The sequence below is a fragment of the Cynoglossus semilaevis genome, chromosome 13 (genome assembly GCF_000523025.1).
Source record: "Cynoglossus semilaevis isolate Cse_v1.0 chromosome 13, Cse_v1.0, whole genome shotgun sequence".
Taxonomy (NCBI): domain Eukaryota; kingdom Metazoa; phylum Chordata; class Actinopteri; order Pleuronectiformes; family Cynoglossidae; genus Cynoglossus; species Cynoglossus semilaevis.
Window position 1 is genome coordinate 4,302,984 of NC_024319.1, and position 17,338 is coordinate 4,320,321.

General features: G+C 40.3%; 3 protein-coding genes across 4 annotated transcripts; 2 read left to right on the plus strand and 1 right to left on the minus strand.

Annotated features, from left to right (window-relative positions):
• Positions 1-478: 478 nt before the first annotated feature.
• On the minus strand, positions 479-2,939 carry LOC103388208 (C-reactive protein-like). The gene is made up of 4 exons (XM_008323112.2): positions 2,781-2,939; positions 2,372-2,426; positions 1,914-2,016; positions 479-1,544 (listed from the first exon to the last, which is right to left on the minus strand). The coding sequence occupies exons 2-4, from the start codon at positions 2,424-2,426 to the stop codon at positions 1,025-1,027; spliced, it is 678 nt and encodes a 225-aa protein (XP_008321334.1). The 5' UTR covers positions 2,781-2,939; the 3' UTR covers positions 479-1,024.
• A 1,343-nt stretch (positions 2,940-4,282) lies between these two features.
• On the plus strand, positions 4,283-8,208 carry LOC103388207 (26S proteasome non-ATPase regulatory subunit 4-like). The gene is made up of 10 exons (XM_008323111.3): positions 4,283-4,408; positions 5,211-5,351; positions 5,430-5,544; positions 5,622-5,708; positions 5,976-6,044; positions 6,215-6,430; positions 6,581-6,689; positions 6,795-6,932; positions 7,825-7,880; positions 7,989-8,208. The coding sequence occupies exons 1-10, from the start codon at positions 4,383-4,385 to the stop codon at positions 8,157-8,159; spliced, it is 1,128 nt and encodes a 375-aa protein (XP_008321333.1). The 5' UTR covers positions 4,283-4,382; the 3' UTR covers positions 8,160-8,208.
• A 658-nt stretch (positions 8,209-8,866) lies between these two features.
• On the plus strand, positions 8,867-17,108 carry znf687a (zinc finger protein 687a). 2 transcript variants are annotated; one of them, XM_008323109.3, is made up of 11 exons: positions 8,867-8,996; positions 9,803-11,680; positions 12,334-12,589; positions 12,692-12,879; positions 12,964-13,148; positions 13,287-13,463; positions 13,565-13,727; positions 13,917-14,156; positions 14,283-14,395; positions 14,672-14,774; positions 14,858-17,108. In XM_008323109.3, exons 2-11 carry the CDS (start codon positions 9,824-9,826, stop codon positions 15,452-15,454), a joined length of 3,879 nt encoding a protein of 1,292 aa, XP_008321331.1. In that variant the 5' UTR covers positions 8,867-8,996; positions 9,803-9,823; the 3' UTR covers positions 15,455-17,108. The 2 variants fall into 2 exon arrangements, with proteins under 2 accessions (XP_008321331.1, XP_008321332.1); XM_008323110.3 differs by having other exon boundaries at positions 12,713-12,879.
• The last annotated feature ends 230 nt before the right edge of the window (positions 17,109-17,338 follow it).

The window sequence follows — 17,338 nt, forward strand, 5'->3', positions numbered from 1 at the left end:
AGTGACAACCGCCTGACTCTGAGTGAAAAAGAAGGTATATTCTTCTTCCTATTATTTTATTAAACACTAAAAGTTCATGACAAACTTGGCAGCTGCTTTGGCGTCAGAGCTCGCGGCTTCCCCATGCCGTATGACTGGATGTCAGTCCTTGGCTCACCACTCGTTTCTAGATGCTACCTCGTATCATGAGCAAAATCTTGCAATAGTTGCAGACTCGTAACATTGAATACTGGAGAAGCTCGCATTTTGGGGGTCCACTGTATTTCCTGAATCGTATCCCACTGATCTCTTCATCATGCAGCTATAGACTGGGGTTGGAAGTATATATATATATATATATATATATATAGACACTTGGTGTCTTTATAAATATTTATATAGAGACACCATGCGGTCCAGTTGCCCTCTTTGTAACTGCCTTGGATTCTTCTTCTTCATACTGCAGTACTTTTTAAGACAGTGAGTGTGCGAAACCCAACGTGTGAACTTTTTATTGAATTTTCTACATTTGATGCAATAAATCACGATTAATCACAGGAAATTATACCTTTTATTGCAATTCAAAATTTTCAATATTGCAGAGCACACCTATTTACTACTGATTGTGACCCGAAACCCATTGTACTGATGTGTTTTACAAAACAGAGATGCAATTAGTCATTAAGCTTTTGATCATTGTTGCAGAACATATCTTTGTATAGCAGTGTCTCCCAACCATTTTAGAGCCGCGGCACAGGCACACGTCTAGATTCAATTTACTCTCTTGTTTTAGTTTTTATAGCCTTCATTTGGTACCACTCAAGGTAAAGGATTTATATTGTTCTGCCAATCACTGTCACGTAGAGGAGCAAAGACAAATTAGTAGCTGTGAACAAATAATAGATTTCAGACCAGTTGAGCCAAAATGGGTTAATTTCCAACAATGTCATCCAAATGTGATGACATTTGCTGCTAATGTGCTGCGACACAGTGGTTAGGAATCACTGCTATATACAAATGATATTGGAACAAATGTGGTGAACATTTAACACCATGGAAGTTCCTCTGGGTCATCGTCAACAAAAATATTCCCAACGATTTCATACTCAAGGGACCTCCAGCTGAACACATTTCCTGCGGTGAAGTATTTGTGCTTCATGTAGCGTTGGATCTCAGTGGGAGTCAGGACATGGTCCCACATGTGGACATCAGAAATCATACCAACGAAAGACTGAGCGGCATCAAAACCTCCACCGTAAGCGTCTTGTTCTTGGCCCAGAATGGTGTTGGTTGCACCATTGATGGGTGCTCCTGATGTGATGAATTTCTTCACACTTGCTTTACCATCCAACCACACCTGAGACAACCCGTTGTCAGACTCCCAGGTGACACACAGAGAGTGCCAAGTGTTGTCTTGGAACGCCATCGACAGGAAGTCTGCAGCTGGCTCCAGAGTATGGATTCTGATGGTTTCAGATTCAAACTTGTAGAACACAATGGTGTTACTTCCTGAGGAACTCGCCATGGACAAGAGACTATAGGCTCTTGGCAGATCAGTGAGGAATCTGGAAAGATGAAGACATTTGGGAGAATAGTAGTTTTGTATGAATTCAAATATATTTACCAATAGGAAGGCATTGTAGAGCCACACTCCTGCCATAGGGAAGCAGGCAGTACTAGTAAGACCTTAAGTAAGATTAGATGTATTTCACAACTGAGAGATTTACATTTTAAGATATCCATACTGATTTATGTTTGTAAATTAAAAATGTACAGTTTTATAGACGGCGCTGTTCATATCACAATCTGCAAGCTGTAAATCAGAGATGCAGATTGGGGTTTGTTTATAACTTACACAAATCCACCTTCCATTGTCTGCACTTTCCCATAAATAAATGCAATATTAAAAAAAAAAAGAATTCTGTGTCCAATACCTCATACAGGTGGTGTAGGCAGGAATATGGGTTACAGATGTCACAAGTTTGACATGGTCCGTGTTGGTCTCCTTGGGGAAAACCAACACTTTTCCTGAGAGATCTGCACAGAGGTGAAGAAAGAGAGTGAAGAACACCGACTTGTTCTACTTTGTTGACATTTTTGTGAATGTTAATTTTGTTTATTAGATCGTGGAAATGCTCTTAGTGACACTTTACTGAAAAGCAAAAGACATGTGCTACTCGTGTAAAAGCTTTGCTCACTTTCTGTCGCGTTGGCTGTCTTACCTTTGTAAAAATTGTTTAATTATTATATTTATTTTTAATGTTATTTTCTAATTCCATCCTTTGTGTATTAATATATTCTAAACAGTACAGTGACAATTTGAAAACTTGTTTTTTAAATACAAAGACTTTGTTTCTGGCTAGAAATAGCCTTCAGTGATATCGTTACAAACCTGCATGAGCTGAACAGGATGAGAGGGCAACAAACAAAAAGAACAGTCTCTTCATCTAGGATAGGAACAAAAAGTCAGTTTTAGTATCACTAAAAACATTCAAACATTCAAGTATCGGAAAAGGTGTTGAGGAAATAAAATCATCTATGGGTTTCTAGATGTGGACTATCCTCAATTAAAAACAACTTTATTTAACTCTACTCCTGCAGTCATCGTCTAATCTCAGTCTTCCACTCATTTCAGGTCCACATACAGGAGGAGAGCGAAGTGATGAACATCACCCATACAGCCTCTGGAATATACTGCATACATATAAGCTACTGTAGATGAAGTTACCGCAAGCTAACAACACATATAGCCAAGCCAATATAATATTGAAGTTATTAATGTTTTGTTAAAATATATTTACCTTCTGTTGATTTTCTTTCACTCTTAGGCTGGAATACTATGTTGTATAGTATGGTCCTCCAGTGTCTGAGATTTTTGTTTGTAGGGACTCATATTTATATAGCATCCGTCCTCCCTCTCCAACAACACCCCAACTCCTCCCCTCTACCCCCCAATTGATACCTCATTCTCCTTGTTTGTCCACCTTGGAGCCACCGTTAGACAAAAGGCATAACTGTATGTGGAGCCTATCACCTTCCTTTTGTTGGGTTTGTTTGTCTATTGTCACGCAACACTACAGGCTGGCTATGTCTCATGTCTCTGTCTCTTTTAAATGTATCTGATAAAAAAATAATAATCAGGAATCAATTTCAATTGTGGGGGTTGAATTGCATTTCAGGTTAATCTACCTCTAGTCCTTTTCAATTGTGGGGGTTGAATTGCATTTCAGGAAAAATTGTTTCAGGGGTTTCAAACCAGACTAGATCATAATTCAAGTCTATGGGAAAATGTAACATATTCTTAGTACCGATATGTTTTTGGTTAATCTACCTCTAGTCCTTTTTAGGGCTTTGAGCCAGGTTTTGATACACCCAAGACTGAGACAAACAACACTTCTTTGTCACACTCATACATTTTTCACATTTCTAATTATTAACCACACCCTGCGTGGTTTTTAACAATGTGGAGAAACTGGAGTATCTGGGAAAAACCCGAACACCCACTTGAAAAACAAAAACTCCGTATAGAAAAACCATGGGTTTTCACACGGAACTGTTTATCTTTAGAACTTTCTTTAGAATTGTTGATCTTTAGAATTTTCTTTAGGTCTTGCAAGCAACCAATTTCCTTAAAATCAAGGTCTGGGTGAAAATATAAACAAACTAACACCTGTACTGACATTTTCATACATGGAAATGGTAGAGGCCATTTTCAGGTGCGCAGGTGTACATGTCCTCGCCAGAGAAGACAGGTTGTTTGAGAGAGCGTTGAAGGAAGCCATTTATGTCAATCTGGATAAACCATCTCTCAATAGAGGACGTGGTTTGAGACACAACCTTTCATCCACCTATAATCTCGTCCTGAGTCCTCGCTCACCAAAAAATTAAACCCCCTCTGTTAAAACAATACCACAGTTTCATTTCCCAGACAAACGTGTCACTCCGGTGAAACTATAATCCATCCAGCTATGGTTTCAATCCTCATTAACACCTCTAACCGTACTTAGAATTAAGTGTGTTTCAAGCGTAGGGTGTGTTTTAAAGCTCTTAAAAACCTGTCCGTTTTCCGTAAAAAGACAATGATGGTTCTGTAAAAAAGGTTACAATAAAAGTAAAATGAGTGAACACCTAACTAACCCATACCAAGTATTTTTGGTGCCCTCCAGTGGTTTAGGCCTGGGTCGACGCAGCATTAAGTGAAGTACTGCCACCCAGTGAAAAAAAGTTCTACTGCATTCAGTACAATCGTCGTTGATATTTAAAATAAATTTAAAAAAATAATATGAGTGATAAAGCACAAATATCATAAATGTTTTCTCTCCCAAGTCCTTCATTTTATTTGCAACACTACATTACCCATAAGCCATCACGCTGGCGTAAGTTATTTTACGACAGACGCCAAGATGGTTCTTGAAAGTACTATGGTCTGGTAAGAAATCAAAGAAACATTTTAAATTTGGGGCAGAGTTCTTCTTGACTAATTCGAATTATTTATAATGATTCTGGTGGTTTCGGCTTCATACAAACTTGTGCGTGAAGTCATTATATTTGGAGTTTTACGATGTCAGGGTCTCCGATCAACCGAGTCACTTAGCTAGCGTTAGCTTAAGAAAGCCTTTAGGCTAATGTTTATCGCCTGATAAACCGCAGATTCGCATTTATGGCAAAATATATCCACGTCCACATCGACAAATGAAGAAGTACCTCCTAAATGTTTTCGGACCATAACATATGGTTTAGACTGAGTCGTAAGATTGTGGCTAAAGTCTCATTAAAAACCTACTGTCATTGTCTGCGATGCCACTGCTATTAACTATTGTGCCTTTCTTTTGTTGACCCTTCGTATAATATGTCAGGATAGATTTGGTCTTAACATGCTTTGGACTTGAATATGGTGGTAAAGAGAACTCAACCGAAGTCGTTTTTTATTCTAAATAAAGGGATTGACACTCAGTATGCAGGTCATCCAGATTTGATGTCAACCGATAAGGATTATCATCTCATCGTCCCACCAGTCTTTCCGGTGTAGAAATCTGAACCCACTGAATCTGTAATTTTATTTCTATTGAATGTTCCATTGACAATTAATAAAAGTTTTTGTGTTTTTTTTACTGTATACTACAATGTACTGTAGACGTTATCCAATTAATCAACATTTCTTCTATCTGAGCCTCGTACTTAAACTAATAATCATTAGATAAACTAATCATCATGTGTCCATCTTTTTCTAGTGTCGATAATAGTGAGTACATGCGGAATGGAGACTTTCTGCCCACACGGCTGCAGGCTCAGCAGGATGCTGTTAACATCGTCTGTCACACCAAGACCCGAAGCAACCCTGAAAACAACGTGGGCCTTATCACCATGTCAAAGTAGGAGCCTGTGTGTACTAAGCAGTGTAGTGACGCTTTAAAATGCAACCGTTTAATACAAGTGTATGAACTCCGCAGCAACTGTGAGGTGCTGACCACACTGACTCCAGACACGGGGAGAATCCTCTCCAAACTGCATGCTGTGCAGCCTCGTGGAAACATGAGCTTCTGCACTGGCATCAGAGTGGCACATGTGAGTTTGAATACAGGACTTTGAACATGTTTGGAACAACAACCAAAAAAAAAAAATTCCAATGCTTCTGTTTGTAGTTGGCTCTGAAGCACAGACAGAGCAAAAACCACAAGATGCGAATCATTGCGTTTGTTGGCAGCCCGGTGGAGGACAATGACAAGGAGGTGAGTTTGATTATGACGTCAGTCGTCTTGCATATTTGTTCTGATATTATATAACAAGTAACAAGTTTTTTTGGGCATTCAAAGTTTCTCAAATTGAGAGACCGTGGACTGTCGCAACAAAATAATTTCTTTAGCTCAATTGAAGCCGGGCCTTTTGTTAAAGCACCTGTTTAGCTCCAAAGGTTCGGTGTAAAAAAAACAAACGAATCTGCTCCTAATTATTGTACTTGTGGTGGTATCATCTGAAGTATTTTCCTTTTCTCTTAGCTGGTTAAAATGGCAAAGCGCCTGAAGAAAGAAAAAGTCAGCGTGGATATCATTAATTTTGGAGAGGAGGTATTTCTTCCTTTATCTCTCTCTCTCACACACACAATAATCTGAGCCATATTCTAACCCTTACTGCAAACTTACCTTATGGTTTTACCAACTTCACACACACAGAGTTTGTCTTGTTTTTATTGTCATTTTAAAGCTCAGAGGTCCTCGGTCTTTTTTCTCTCGTCCAGGAGATGAACACAGAGAAGCTGACTACCTTCATCAACACACTGAATGGTAAAGAAGGAGCTGGCTCCCATCTGGTCACCGTACCTCCAGGTCCCAGCTTGGCCGATGCCCTGCTCACCTCCCCCATTTTGGCCGGAGAGGGAGGCGTAGCTCTGGGTCTGGGTGCCAGTGACTTTGAGTTTGGAGTGGATCCCAGTGCGGACCCAGAACTGGCCTTGGTAGGAGATTTTTTTTTTCTAACTAGACCAAATGCATGTTAAGCTAAAAAGAAGTGTTTAAATTGAGCTGTTTTTGGTACAGATAATTAAAAAGTGTATCGATATTGTGTTTTGTATAGTCTCCTCACATCATCAGATTTTTTTTGTCAGGCTCTGCGGGTGTCCATGGAGGAGCAGAGGCAGCGCCAGGAGGATGAGGCTCGCCGGGCTGCAGTTACCTCAGCTGCTGAAGCTGGCATTTCCTCTCCTGCTGCAGATGGTGATCATTGAAAATGTTCATTGGAAGATTTGGAAAACTGCCTTTAGTTTCCTACGGGAAAATACAAGTTTTGTGTTTTCAAACCACATTTTTATTTTATCCCAGAGTCAGAAGATGCCCTGTTGAAGATGTCGGTTCCACTCTCCGACTCCACCACACCTGCTTTACCAGACTTCAGCCGCATGACAGAGGATGAACAGATTGCCTATGCTTTGCAGATGTCCATGCAGGGAACAGGAGAAGGTTACACATGGATTTGGAATTTTTTTGTAACAAAACCACTTTCAATGTAAAAAAGACAGATTGGGTTTTCATTTAAAAAAAAAAATAGAAACAAACTTCTTTTACTGGAGGATCAGGAGTTTAAAACTGGAACTCCTGTCCTTAAAGCATCGGAGTTTAAAACTGGAACTCCTGTCCTTGTCATGTGACAGTAAAAGTTGTAAAGCATCTCTTTGTCAGTGACCTAAAGATTATTAGCTCAGCTGGAGGGGTTGCAGTCTTTAAGGCAACAGAGTCCTCTAGCGGTAAAAAAGAGGTACTTCTGTTTCGTGACAAAAAAAAAATCTTAACGAATTTATCATAAGTTCTTGCTCAATCTCTCTATTAGTTTGGATTGAAGACCCCTGATTATCAGTTTGGCAGCTGAGCTGTTTAATGTAGTACGGGAGAGGCTGTGCCTATGGGAGGTTGTTAAAACACAATAAAATATTTGGATTTGACAGAAAGCCACCTGAAGGCAATTGAGAGACGAACAGAAACACACAGAATCTTTGGCTCATTTTTCACTGTGTTATTAAGCCATCACTCAAGATTATCTGAAAGTAAACATTTATGGCACCATATTGAATGATATTGTGCCTGCAGCACTTTGCATGGAGTTTTGGAATGTCACAGAATCCCATTGTTGAAACCTGGGCTTATCAGTATCTGTGTTGTTCCGTGTCTGCTCCCATATTTTCAGGTGTATAAACCCACAGTGTTGCCTGCACAGACACCAGTTTGTGCATTTTCACAGAGACTAAATTATTGGCACACAGGCTTCTCATAACCAGCTCTTAGGCCTGCTACAAAAACCATTCAAAAACCACTCTGTTCTGATTTGACTAGATATCTGTGTATTCTTTACTTCTAGACCTTGGTGGTGAGGACATGGACACTGGTGCTGACATGGATTCCAGCGAGGCAAAGGTATGAACCAGCCTTCACTTAGTCCCAGGTTTCATTTTCTTAGAATTATCATCTGTTTATGACTGTCATTTATGACCGGTGTTGTGGTTTCTTGTTATCTTTGTCCAGGATGACGAGGACTATGACGTTATGCAAGATCCAGAGTTTCTTCAAAGTGTCCTCGAAAACCTCCCCGGAGTTGATCCAAACAACGAGGCCATCCGTAACGCTATGGGCTCCCTGGCTTCTCAGACGGGTTCTAAACCTGATACAAAGAAGGATGAGGAGAAAAAGAAATGATGTAGATTATAATATGTAAAAAAAAAAAAATAAACAGACCTGGAAAATATACAATGTGCATCATGTTTTTTTCCACAGTGTGGGGTAAATCAAAAGTTTAAAGTTTTTTTTTTTACAGTTCATTAACAGCAGAAAAATTAAGGCAAGCAAAGTGTACCCTAATAAAGGGCAGATGATTTATGTAAGGGAATGGAGGGGGCTTTTTCAAACCAAACAGCATGTCATTGTGTATGAGTTTAGAAAATGATAAAATGTGTGGAAAAAAAATCTGTTTACATTTTTTTTCATTTTATTGTTAAAATTAAAAAAAAAGTAATGGTCATGAAACCAGACAATATCAAGATGAAATTAAAGGTACTTTAGAAAACCTATGATGTCATAAGAACGTTTAAATTCTTTTTTAATATTTGTCATTCATAAAAATAAAAATAACCTGATTTTGAGGGAAAATGTTTGAAATCTCGCATATTCCTGGCTCCCATACAGTGCTAACTTTATTCAATTAAAAACATGTTCATGTTTATCTTGTATTTACAATATTATGCTTATTATTTATACCATAGATATAATTTGAGCGTTTTAGTTTAAATAAAAACATTAAAAAAATTAAGGCCGATTGAAATTAATCGATTTTTTAAATAAAGGATTTTTCACCCTGACAGTCAGTGTAAAAATATAATCGTTAAGGTATAGTTACTGTTAATGTTATACCTTATTTACCGACACAGGAACCACACAGCATGCATTTGGCTCTGAGAGAGAGCAGTGTCGCAGGATTTGATGACGTAAAACTACTGCGTCAGGAAGAAAAGTCAGGAACCACTAATAAACTAACAGGTAACTAAAAAAGACCTCGGGAGAGTTCTAGCACACTTTGAAAATAAGTCGTGAGCATCACAATCGTTAAATAAGTTACGCCAAAATATCAACACGTTTTTACGTTATGCCGAAAGTTGACTAATGACGTTACAAACGCCACCGAGCAGGTGAAAGCTATGCTGTAGCTGTTAGCAGTTAGCAGAAGCTTCCACCTGTTGCTTCATGACAGTTGAGTTTGACATTTTTAACGGCTCGTGCATTATGCATTTTATCACCTAGCCATACATTTATTTTATTAGCTGTGAGTTACCGTCAATAACGTTCTATATACAAAACACGTACTTTTTGTTTCGACCGTCGTGCAGAAACAGCTGTTCTCACTGTGAGAAACACTAGTTTGAACTGTACGCCCTCATCCGTGTGGAATCACAGCCATTATTATGTGTTTTATTTATATTGTATACATGCATATGAGAAAGATAGAACACTTGTGGCCAGTATTGACGATGTTATTTTATTTTTTACCTCAGGTTCTCGTCAAATGTTTCGTTTTTAGTAACGAGTAAAATATGAACAGTACTGCTTCCTGTCGGAGGACGAAACACAGCAATTCTGACAGTTAAAAACCAAATTATAAGCTCCTTTTTTAAATTGTGGTAAAAAAAATACTCCTGTGGAATTTTTGCAGTGTTGGTCATTGAGGGTTTAGGGTAAACCTGATTGCCATTGGAACACAGCTAAACTCTTGACAAAGATATAATAGTACAATTAGTACAAAGACCCAGGTAAACAAACATATCTGTTGCTTATCTACTTTTTTGTAGGTTTCCAGCCTTGTGCCAGGGATGGGGGACATGAAGACCCCAGACTTTGATGACTTACTGGCAGCTTTCGATATTCCTGATATTGAGGCCATACAGTCAAATCCAGAAGAGAATCAACATGAAGCAGTGACCAATGCAGCGGTAGAAGAGAATGGGTCTCTGTCGTGCTTTGCCCGCTCTCCTGCCCCGAACGCTGAACGCCCTGCAGTCAGCGTCATTGTGAAGAATGCTGTACTTCCTCAGTTGTACATAGAGGAGGAGGAAGAGGAGGAGGAGGAGGAGGAGAAATCAGGTGGTGATAAAACAATACGGGACTTGACTACAGGTACAGAATTAAATTTCCCATTTCAGAACAACTTGAGTGATCTTCACTTGCAAGTGGATTCCAAACCAGCTGCTGTGGAGCCACAGATATCCAATGGCTTTAAGACATCTATGCTCATGAATCATACTCAGTGGTCACCAGTGAGGTCCACCCTGAATGATAACGAAAGTGACCCTAATAATGATGCGAAGCCCATTCTCTGTTCACAGTCTCTGAGTAATACAGGTCCAGATCACTCAGTTCTTACCCCGTTACACTCTTTATCACCGCTTCAAAAAGATGACTGTCTTCTCTCTGATGTGTCACCCTCTACTGTACCTCACAGCATTGGTACTGAAACCGAAACTAAAACTGCTGTGCACTCAGAGGACGCAGACTCTGAGCCAGATTTGGGGAGTCCACTCATGATCCACGAGAGTCCGGAATCTCTCTTATCCTCCCCATCACACTTAAAACCTCAGCCTGACGTGTTAGCTACTCTGGAAAACTCTTCATCTAATATTTCACCTCGTCTCTCCTCCTCATCTATCTCACCTACGAGACTTGAACCACTCCTCGGGAATGAGAAGCACACCTCCACTCCCACTTTCCCCACCGCAGCTCCTCAGCTACAGAGCCCTAAAGATCGCCTTCTCTCTAGATTTACAGGCTGTGCGCCAATCCAGGAAGAGAAATATCCAGAGCATGTGATCGATGAGAGAGACTCACCCGAGAGCCCACCACCCAGTGAGACAGGTGTCGTTGTCCCCATCAGAAACGGCAGCCCTGAATTGGACAAAGCCCCAGGCTCACCGGGTCAGACTGAAGAGCTGCAGGAAAGGTCGGCAGAAGAAGAGGAAAAGTTAAAAGAAGAAAACAGTGTTGCTGAGAAAAACAAAGAAGATAGTGGTGACTTGATGGACACTGAGAGTATAATGTCTGATATTTCTGCAGAGACTGATTCATCCCCACCACGCCCTCTCAAAGTTAAAATTAAGGTCCCTACAGGTAGCATCACCAAAACCATAGCCAGTTTGACGCCTATGAAAAACGCAAGAATCGCGTCCAAGGCTGTGGGAGGTTCAAAAGCATCGGTGGAACATCAGAGCACAAACTCAAAGAGGGGTTCATCTCAGCGACTTCAGTCTCCTGCAGCAGCCGTGATCCAGGACATTTGTCCTGCAAAACCAGAAAGTGCCAGTGAAGCGAAACAGAAATGTGTCACGGACAAAAAAACTACAGTTACATCCACAGACGCGGGCAGTAAAACCACATCGATGCCCTCCGTCTCCTACCCTAGAATCAGCTCCGGTGTGGTCACCCTGCGAAGTCTGGGCCAGAAGGCGATAAAAAGGGGGACGTTGCTTCCCTCACCATCTCCTCTGCACCCTCCCCAAAGCAGCGGCAAACCAGCCTCCATTGTCAACAACACTGGGGCCATCATATCCAAGAGTCAGACCAGTCTGGTCGAAGCCTTCAACAAAATTCTCAATAACAAAAACCTGTTGCCCGTTTATAAACCAGACCTTAGTGCAGCTCTTCCAGCAGAGTGGGGCGTTCCTCTGCCAGCACAGGTAACACGGCATTGTGTCTAGTCCTGAAGAAAAGAATGTTTTTTTTTTCAATGTTAATATCCATCAGAAACTATTTGTACTGATGAGAAGTTTCAGTTTGAAGTTCAGTTGTTGCCTTTGCCCCAGAGCAAGATGATCAGGGGTTGCTGGTTCGATCCCTGTTCTTTCAGTTTGCATGTCATCGCACGTCACATCCAGTGCGTCTACAAAGACTTTTGTAAGCAGCGAAGGGCAGTTTCCATAATTCCCAAGAATTCCCTTCTTCTTTTTTATGGACTTAAAAAAAATTGCTGACATCATTAGCAACTTCTAAAAAAAAATCTGAACCCCATGCACCCCCAGCGCGTGCACACACACACACACACACACACATACAGAAAGATAAGTAAACTTACTTGTCTGTTGAAGTTGGTTTCATTTTGGAAACAGCACGATGTCCTGCTCTTTTTTTATAAACATGAAATTTCATGACATGGTTGTCAAATATGCTGAAAACGTTGCTAACAGTGCCATCACCAAAATGAAGCCGACTTCAGCAGACAGCTGATCAGTTTTGTCATTTAACCCTTGTGAGGTGTTAAACTAACAGGTTTGTCCTGAAAAGAAGTGAAGATGTTGTTACGTATGTTACATTTGTTACATCTCCCTCTCAGGGTTACCGTTGTTTGGAGTGCGGCGATGCCTTTGCCCTGGAGCAGAGTTTGGCTCGACACTACGACAGGCGCTCCCTAAGGATTGAAGTGACGTGTAACCACTGCGCCAAACGCTTGGCCTTTTTCAACAAATGCAGTCTGCTGCTGCATGCCAGGGAGCACAAGGAGAAAGGACTGATCATGCAGTGTTCTCATCTGATCATGAAAACCGTGCCGGTGGACCAGATGATCAGTCGGCTGGATCCCACAGCAGTCGGTTAGTGAGAAAAAGATCGGCCTCTGAATCAGTGTCACTGTGTGCTTTGTTTTTTAAGTTTCAGCCTCATCTGTCGTTGACTTCTAACATGTTTCGCTTCAGCTCCAACATTGTCTTCTTTAGGGTCAGTGACCTCTGCCCCAACACAACAGTCACACAAAGCAGCTACCAAGAGACCAGACGAAGTGCAGTATGTTGGCAATAAATGTCCTGAGTGTCTGACACAGTTCAGCAGCAAAGAAGAAGTGGCTGAGCATTTCAAGGAAATCAAACCAGGGCAAACTACAGTGGTATGTGTGTGTGTGTGTGTGATAAAGTTGCATTTCATTTGTTTTGTCATGTTATAAAGGGCTCTTCCGTCTGTCGTCTTTTAGCCGTGCACAGAGTGTTCTCCACCCATGCTCCTGCTCAATAGCTGTAGCGCAGCAGCGCACCGTCGCATCCACCAAAACAGCCAACCACATGTTTGCCCTGAGTGCGGGGGAACCACCAAGCAGTCATTATTCCAAACACACCTCGAAAAGTCCTGTTTGCATTTTTCCCGCCGTATAGGATACAGGTGAGAAATCTGACATGTTTATTGATATTGTATGTCAGCATTTTCTACTCGTGATTTCCGTCTCTGACCCTGAGGCATTTTCTACTCGTGATTTCCGTCTCTCTGACCCATTTCAAATCTGTTTTTCTCTCCTGCTAGATGTTCCAGTTGCCTGGTGGTGTTTGGTGGCCTGAACTCGGTCAAGTCCCACATCCAACAGGCCCACTGCGACACCTTTTACAAATGCCCCACCTGTCCCATGGCTTTCAAATCTGCCCAGAGCATCCAGGATCACGTGACCGCTCAACATCCAACGGTCACTGAAGGACAGACAATGTACTTCACACTGGCCCTTACACACACACTGATTCACAATCATGAACATCACTGTGTTTCCCCCTGCAGTTAACCAAGACTTTCCTTTGACTCTTTTACAGATTGATTTATAAATGTGTGATGTGTGACACTGTTTTTACCCAAAAAACACTGCTGCACATCCATTTTGAGACTCATCTGATCAACCAGAAGGTGCACGTGTTTAAGTGTCCTGAATGTACCAAGCTGTTCTCTCAGAGGAATTCACTGCTGGAGCATGTAAAGGTAAAAATACAGCACGTTAACATCATAGAATTCTACTGACTCTGTCTCCGGCTTAACTCTAACAAGTTGAGTTAACTCAGAACTGCATTAATTAGTGAACATATTAACGTTGATAAAGTTGACCGTTGTCCTCAAATGTAGGTGTAATTATTTGTTTTCCTAATTAAGTAATTGTTTGTTTGTCTTTAGACTCACAGGACTGTCACAGTAGAAGAAGAACTGCCCTCGTCTCCAGCTGCTTCATCCAACCCACGGCCTTCTGTGAAAGTAGAAAGCTCAAACGATGATGAACAGATGAGTGGAGGCAAACCCAAAAAAGTAAAGTCAGGGAGCACGAAGGCACCTTCAGGATGGAAGTGCGCACCGTGTCATGCACGCTACACAGAGCGGGAGGAGTATCTCACTCATATGGCCGAACAGCATGGAAAAGTATTTGGATATTCAGTATCTTTTTATCTTTTTTTTTTTCATTAAAACAATTGTGTTGTCTTCACCAACATTTTTCATTAAAACAATTGTGTTGTCTTAACTGACGTATGTCCTTATGTTGTGTAGATTTTGAAGAAGTTTCCTTGCAGCAAATGTGAGAGCTCCTTCACCACAACCTCCAGTCTGCAGCGTCACATCAGGGACAAACACAAAGTCCCAAATCGTGGCTTTCGATGCCAGTGAGTACTGTTACTGTGAGGACATTTGCAGCTGACTTCTGTATCTCTTAATTATATTAAAATATATAATATAAATACATAACAATATATATAATATAGAATGGATGTATATGTATATATGAACATATATATGAATCATGTTTTATTGTGATCATTTCTACATTTAACTTTTGTAAAATCTAACTCTTAAGATGTTACGTCTGTGAAATAACGTCCGTTGTTATTCCAGTGATTCCAAACATGGAAATTCATGCACTTCCTTCCGTCCCTGTGTAGGTTCTGTACTGGAGGGAAAAAAATGTTCAGCACTAAAGATTTGCTGGAGCGACATGTGAAACTCAGGCACAGCGTGGAGTCTGTAATCCAGGATCAACTGATGGTTGGTTGTTTTGTTTTTCAGCCACATATGAAGACGGCAGCGCTCACCGTTATTTAAACTCTAATCTTTATGTTTGGACACAGGACAGTGAAGACGAGGTTGACAGCTCGCCTGAACAGGGAAAACCCTTGAGGACTCATCGGACACGGAGACAATTTGTCAAGATGGAACCTAAGGAAGAGCTCCCAGAAGGAATGTCTCCTATAAAAAAGCCACGCCCATCATCCTCTGCTTCAATTCCCGAGTCCGGATTTCGCTGCGCTCACTGTGGCTATGTCACAGAGGAGCAGGCGTCCTTCCTGGAGCACATCAGCCAGCACAGGCGAGGAGGGACAGCAGGTGGCGACCTGCAGTGTCTGCAGTGTGGTGCCTGCTTTACATCCACGTCTTCATTGTCACGCCATCGCTTCATCATGCACAAAATGAGAGACACGGCCCCCGATAACCAAAGCCTCAGTCTGCCCTCAGCAGCTGCGTCGAACCACAGCGATAAACAGGATTCCACGGCGCCGTCCTCTCCCTCCTCTCAGCCGTCTGCAGCCAATGACACGGAGGAGGAGGACTCACTGGGCTGTAAGGTGTGTGGCAAACATTTTGAGAGAGCGTCAGATTTGAATACACACTTTAGAACTCATGGTATGGCCTTTATTAGTGCAAGGAATGTAGGAAAAACAATCTAAAGGTCAGGTATGTGAAAATGCCGTCACGTATTTTGAAGACAATAACTATTCCTTATTCCTTATATGGCTAAAAACGTCTCAGTGTAATTAATGGTGATCTGACATAAATTCTGATTTAAAAGTTACATTACTTGTTTTCATTAATCATAATATGGAAAATATAACATGTTACCTTCTCTTCCTGTGCAAATTTCCATCCTAAAATTGTTATCTGCAAATTCAACCTTTTGATTTTTAAGATATGCCACGAGTCTTGGGCCGCACGTTGGCAAAGTGATTGTGTTTTTGCATTACTATAAGAATGTCACAGGTTTGAGCCCAGATGGTAACTTTGAATGTTCATGTTTTCTCCTTGGACTCATGTTTCCTCTCACAGTCCAGCTGGCATCATGTTGAGCTTTAATTCCACCACCACAACATTTCCAGCCTCCAGTTTCTTGACCATTGTGCAGAAAAAGTCAAATGAGTTCCAAACACTGCTACACAGAAAAACATAGAGAGAATTAGGAAAAATAAAACGTTTTATCTTTGTCTGACACTGACGCTGTTACGGGCGTCAGACTTACATTATATTAAGTCATTCCTTACAGCTTAGTAGTAACAGTAGCAGGGGAACTGTTGGTGTAGCTCATTCACGTCGGTGATAGTTGTCATTGTTTTCACGCATGTCTTTCTGTGATGGCGACTGTCAGTAGAATTTGATTGACAGCAACATTTCGAATCTCAGTAGTACTGAAACGTCTGTTGAACAACTCAAATCTTTTTGAATGTTATTGGACAATTTTGTTTTTTGTTTTTTTCAAGAACCTACGTCAAATTGGACAGTGTCAAATAATCTTAATCTTTTCTAGGGAAAAAAATTAAAATCATATTTTGATAACATTTTAGATATCTCTAGAATTCTACAAGCCTTCTCAAAAATCAGATTAAAAATATGAATTTAATTTTTGTAGATTTTTACAACTGTACTGGCTTCGAATAATAATTTGATAATAATTAATTCAGAGCAATGGACGAGTGAAATATAATTCAACATAATTTCGGTCAGTCTTGACTGTCTAGTGATCGAGATGCACTTCCTGTTTGGAAGGTTAGTCCTTGCATATCCTTATATGACACGATACTAAAACATCTTCAATGATTTATTTACACTTAATTTTTTTTTTGTCTGAATGGCTGTAAATAAGAGTGTCATCAGTGTACGTTTGAACCTGAAGTTGTGTAATGCAGAGCCTATTGTCAGTCAAAATCCACATTAACAGAAAAACAGACGACTGAAAGTTGAACTTTAGGGTTGCAGTGTTTTAAATATTTAATAGTTTATCTGCACGTTTTATGTTAAAGCTGTTCACATTATAGTATCTGACGATGAAGAAATGCATATATATATCCATATATGCGTATACATGTGTATATATTCATGTATATGTAAATGCATACATACATACTCATATGAAATATATATACATGTGTTCACATATGTGATATACACATATATGTATATATGTATGTGTATAATGTACTGCATTCAGGACTCACCTATTCTATTCATACATTCTCAGGCGCTTTATTCAACCTTTTTATCCTTTTAAATGTTTGAATTAAGACCACAATTTCTCACCAAAAATAATTTTTCAAAATAAAAGCCATTTATATAAAAAAAGGTCACCTCTCATACTTCATTCCAAACATCATTGAAGCTGCAGACATATTTAACATTTCTTCAATTTATTTGTATGTTGTGCATTTTCTCTACATTGAGTTTATTTTTTCCTCCCTTCAGGACAATTATCTAAATATATCTCTTAAGAAATAATCAAAACAGGCTTCATAGGTTGCTTGACAACTCCCGGTTGGTCTTTCAAGGTTTGAAAAGGCCTTAAA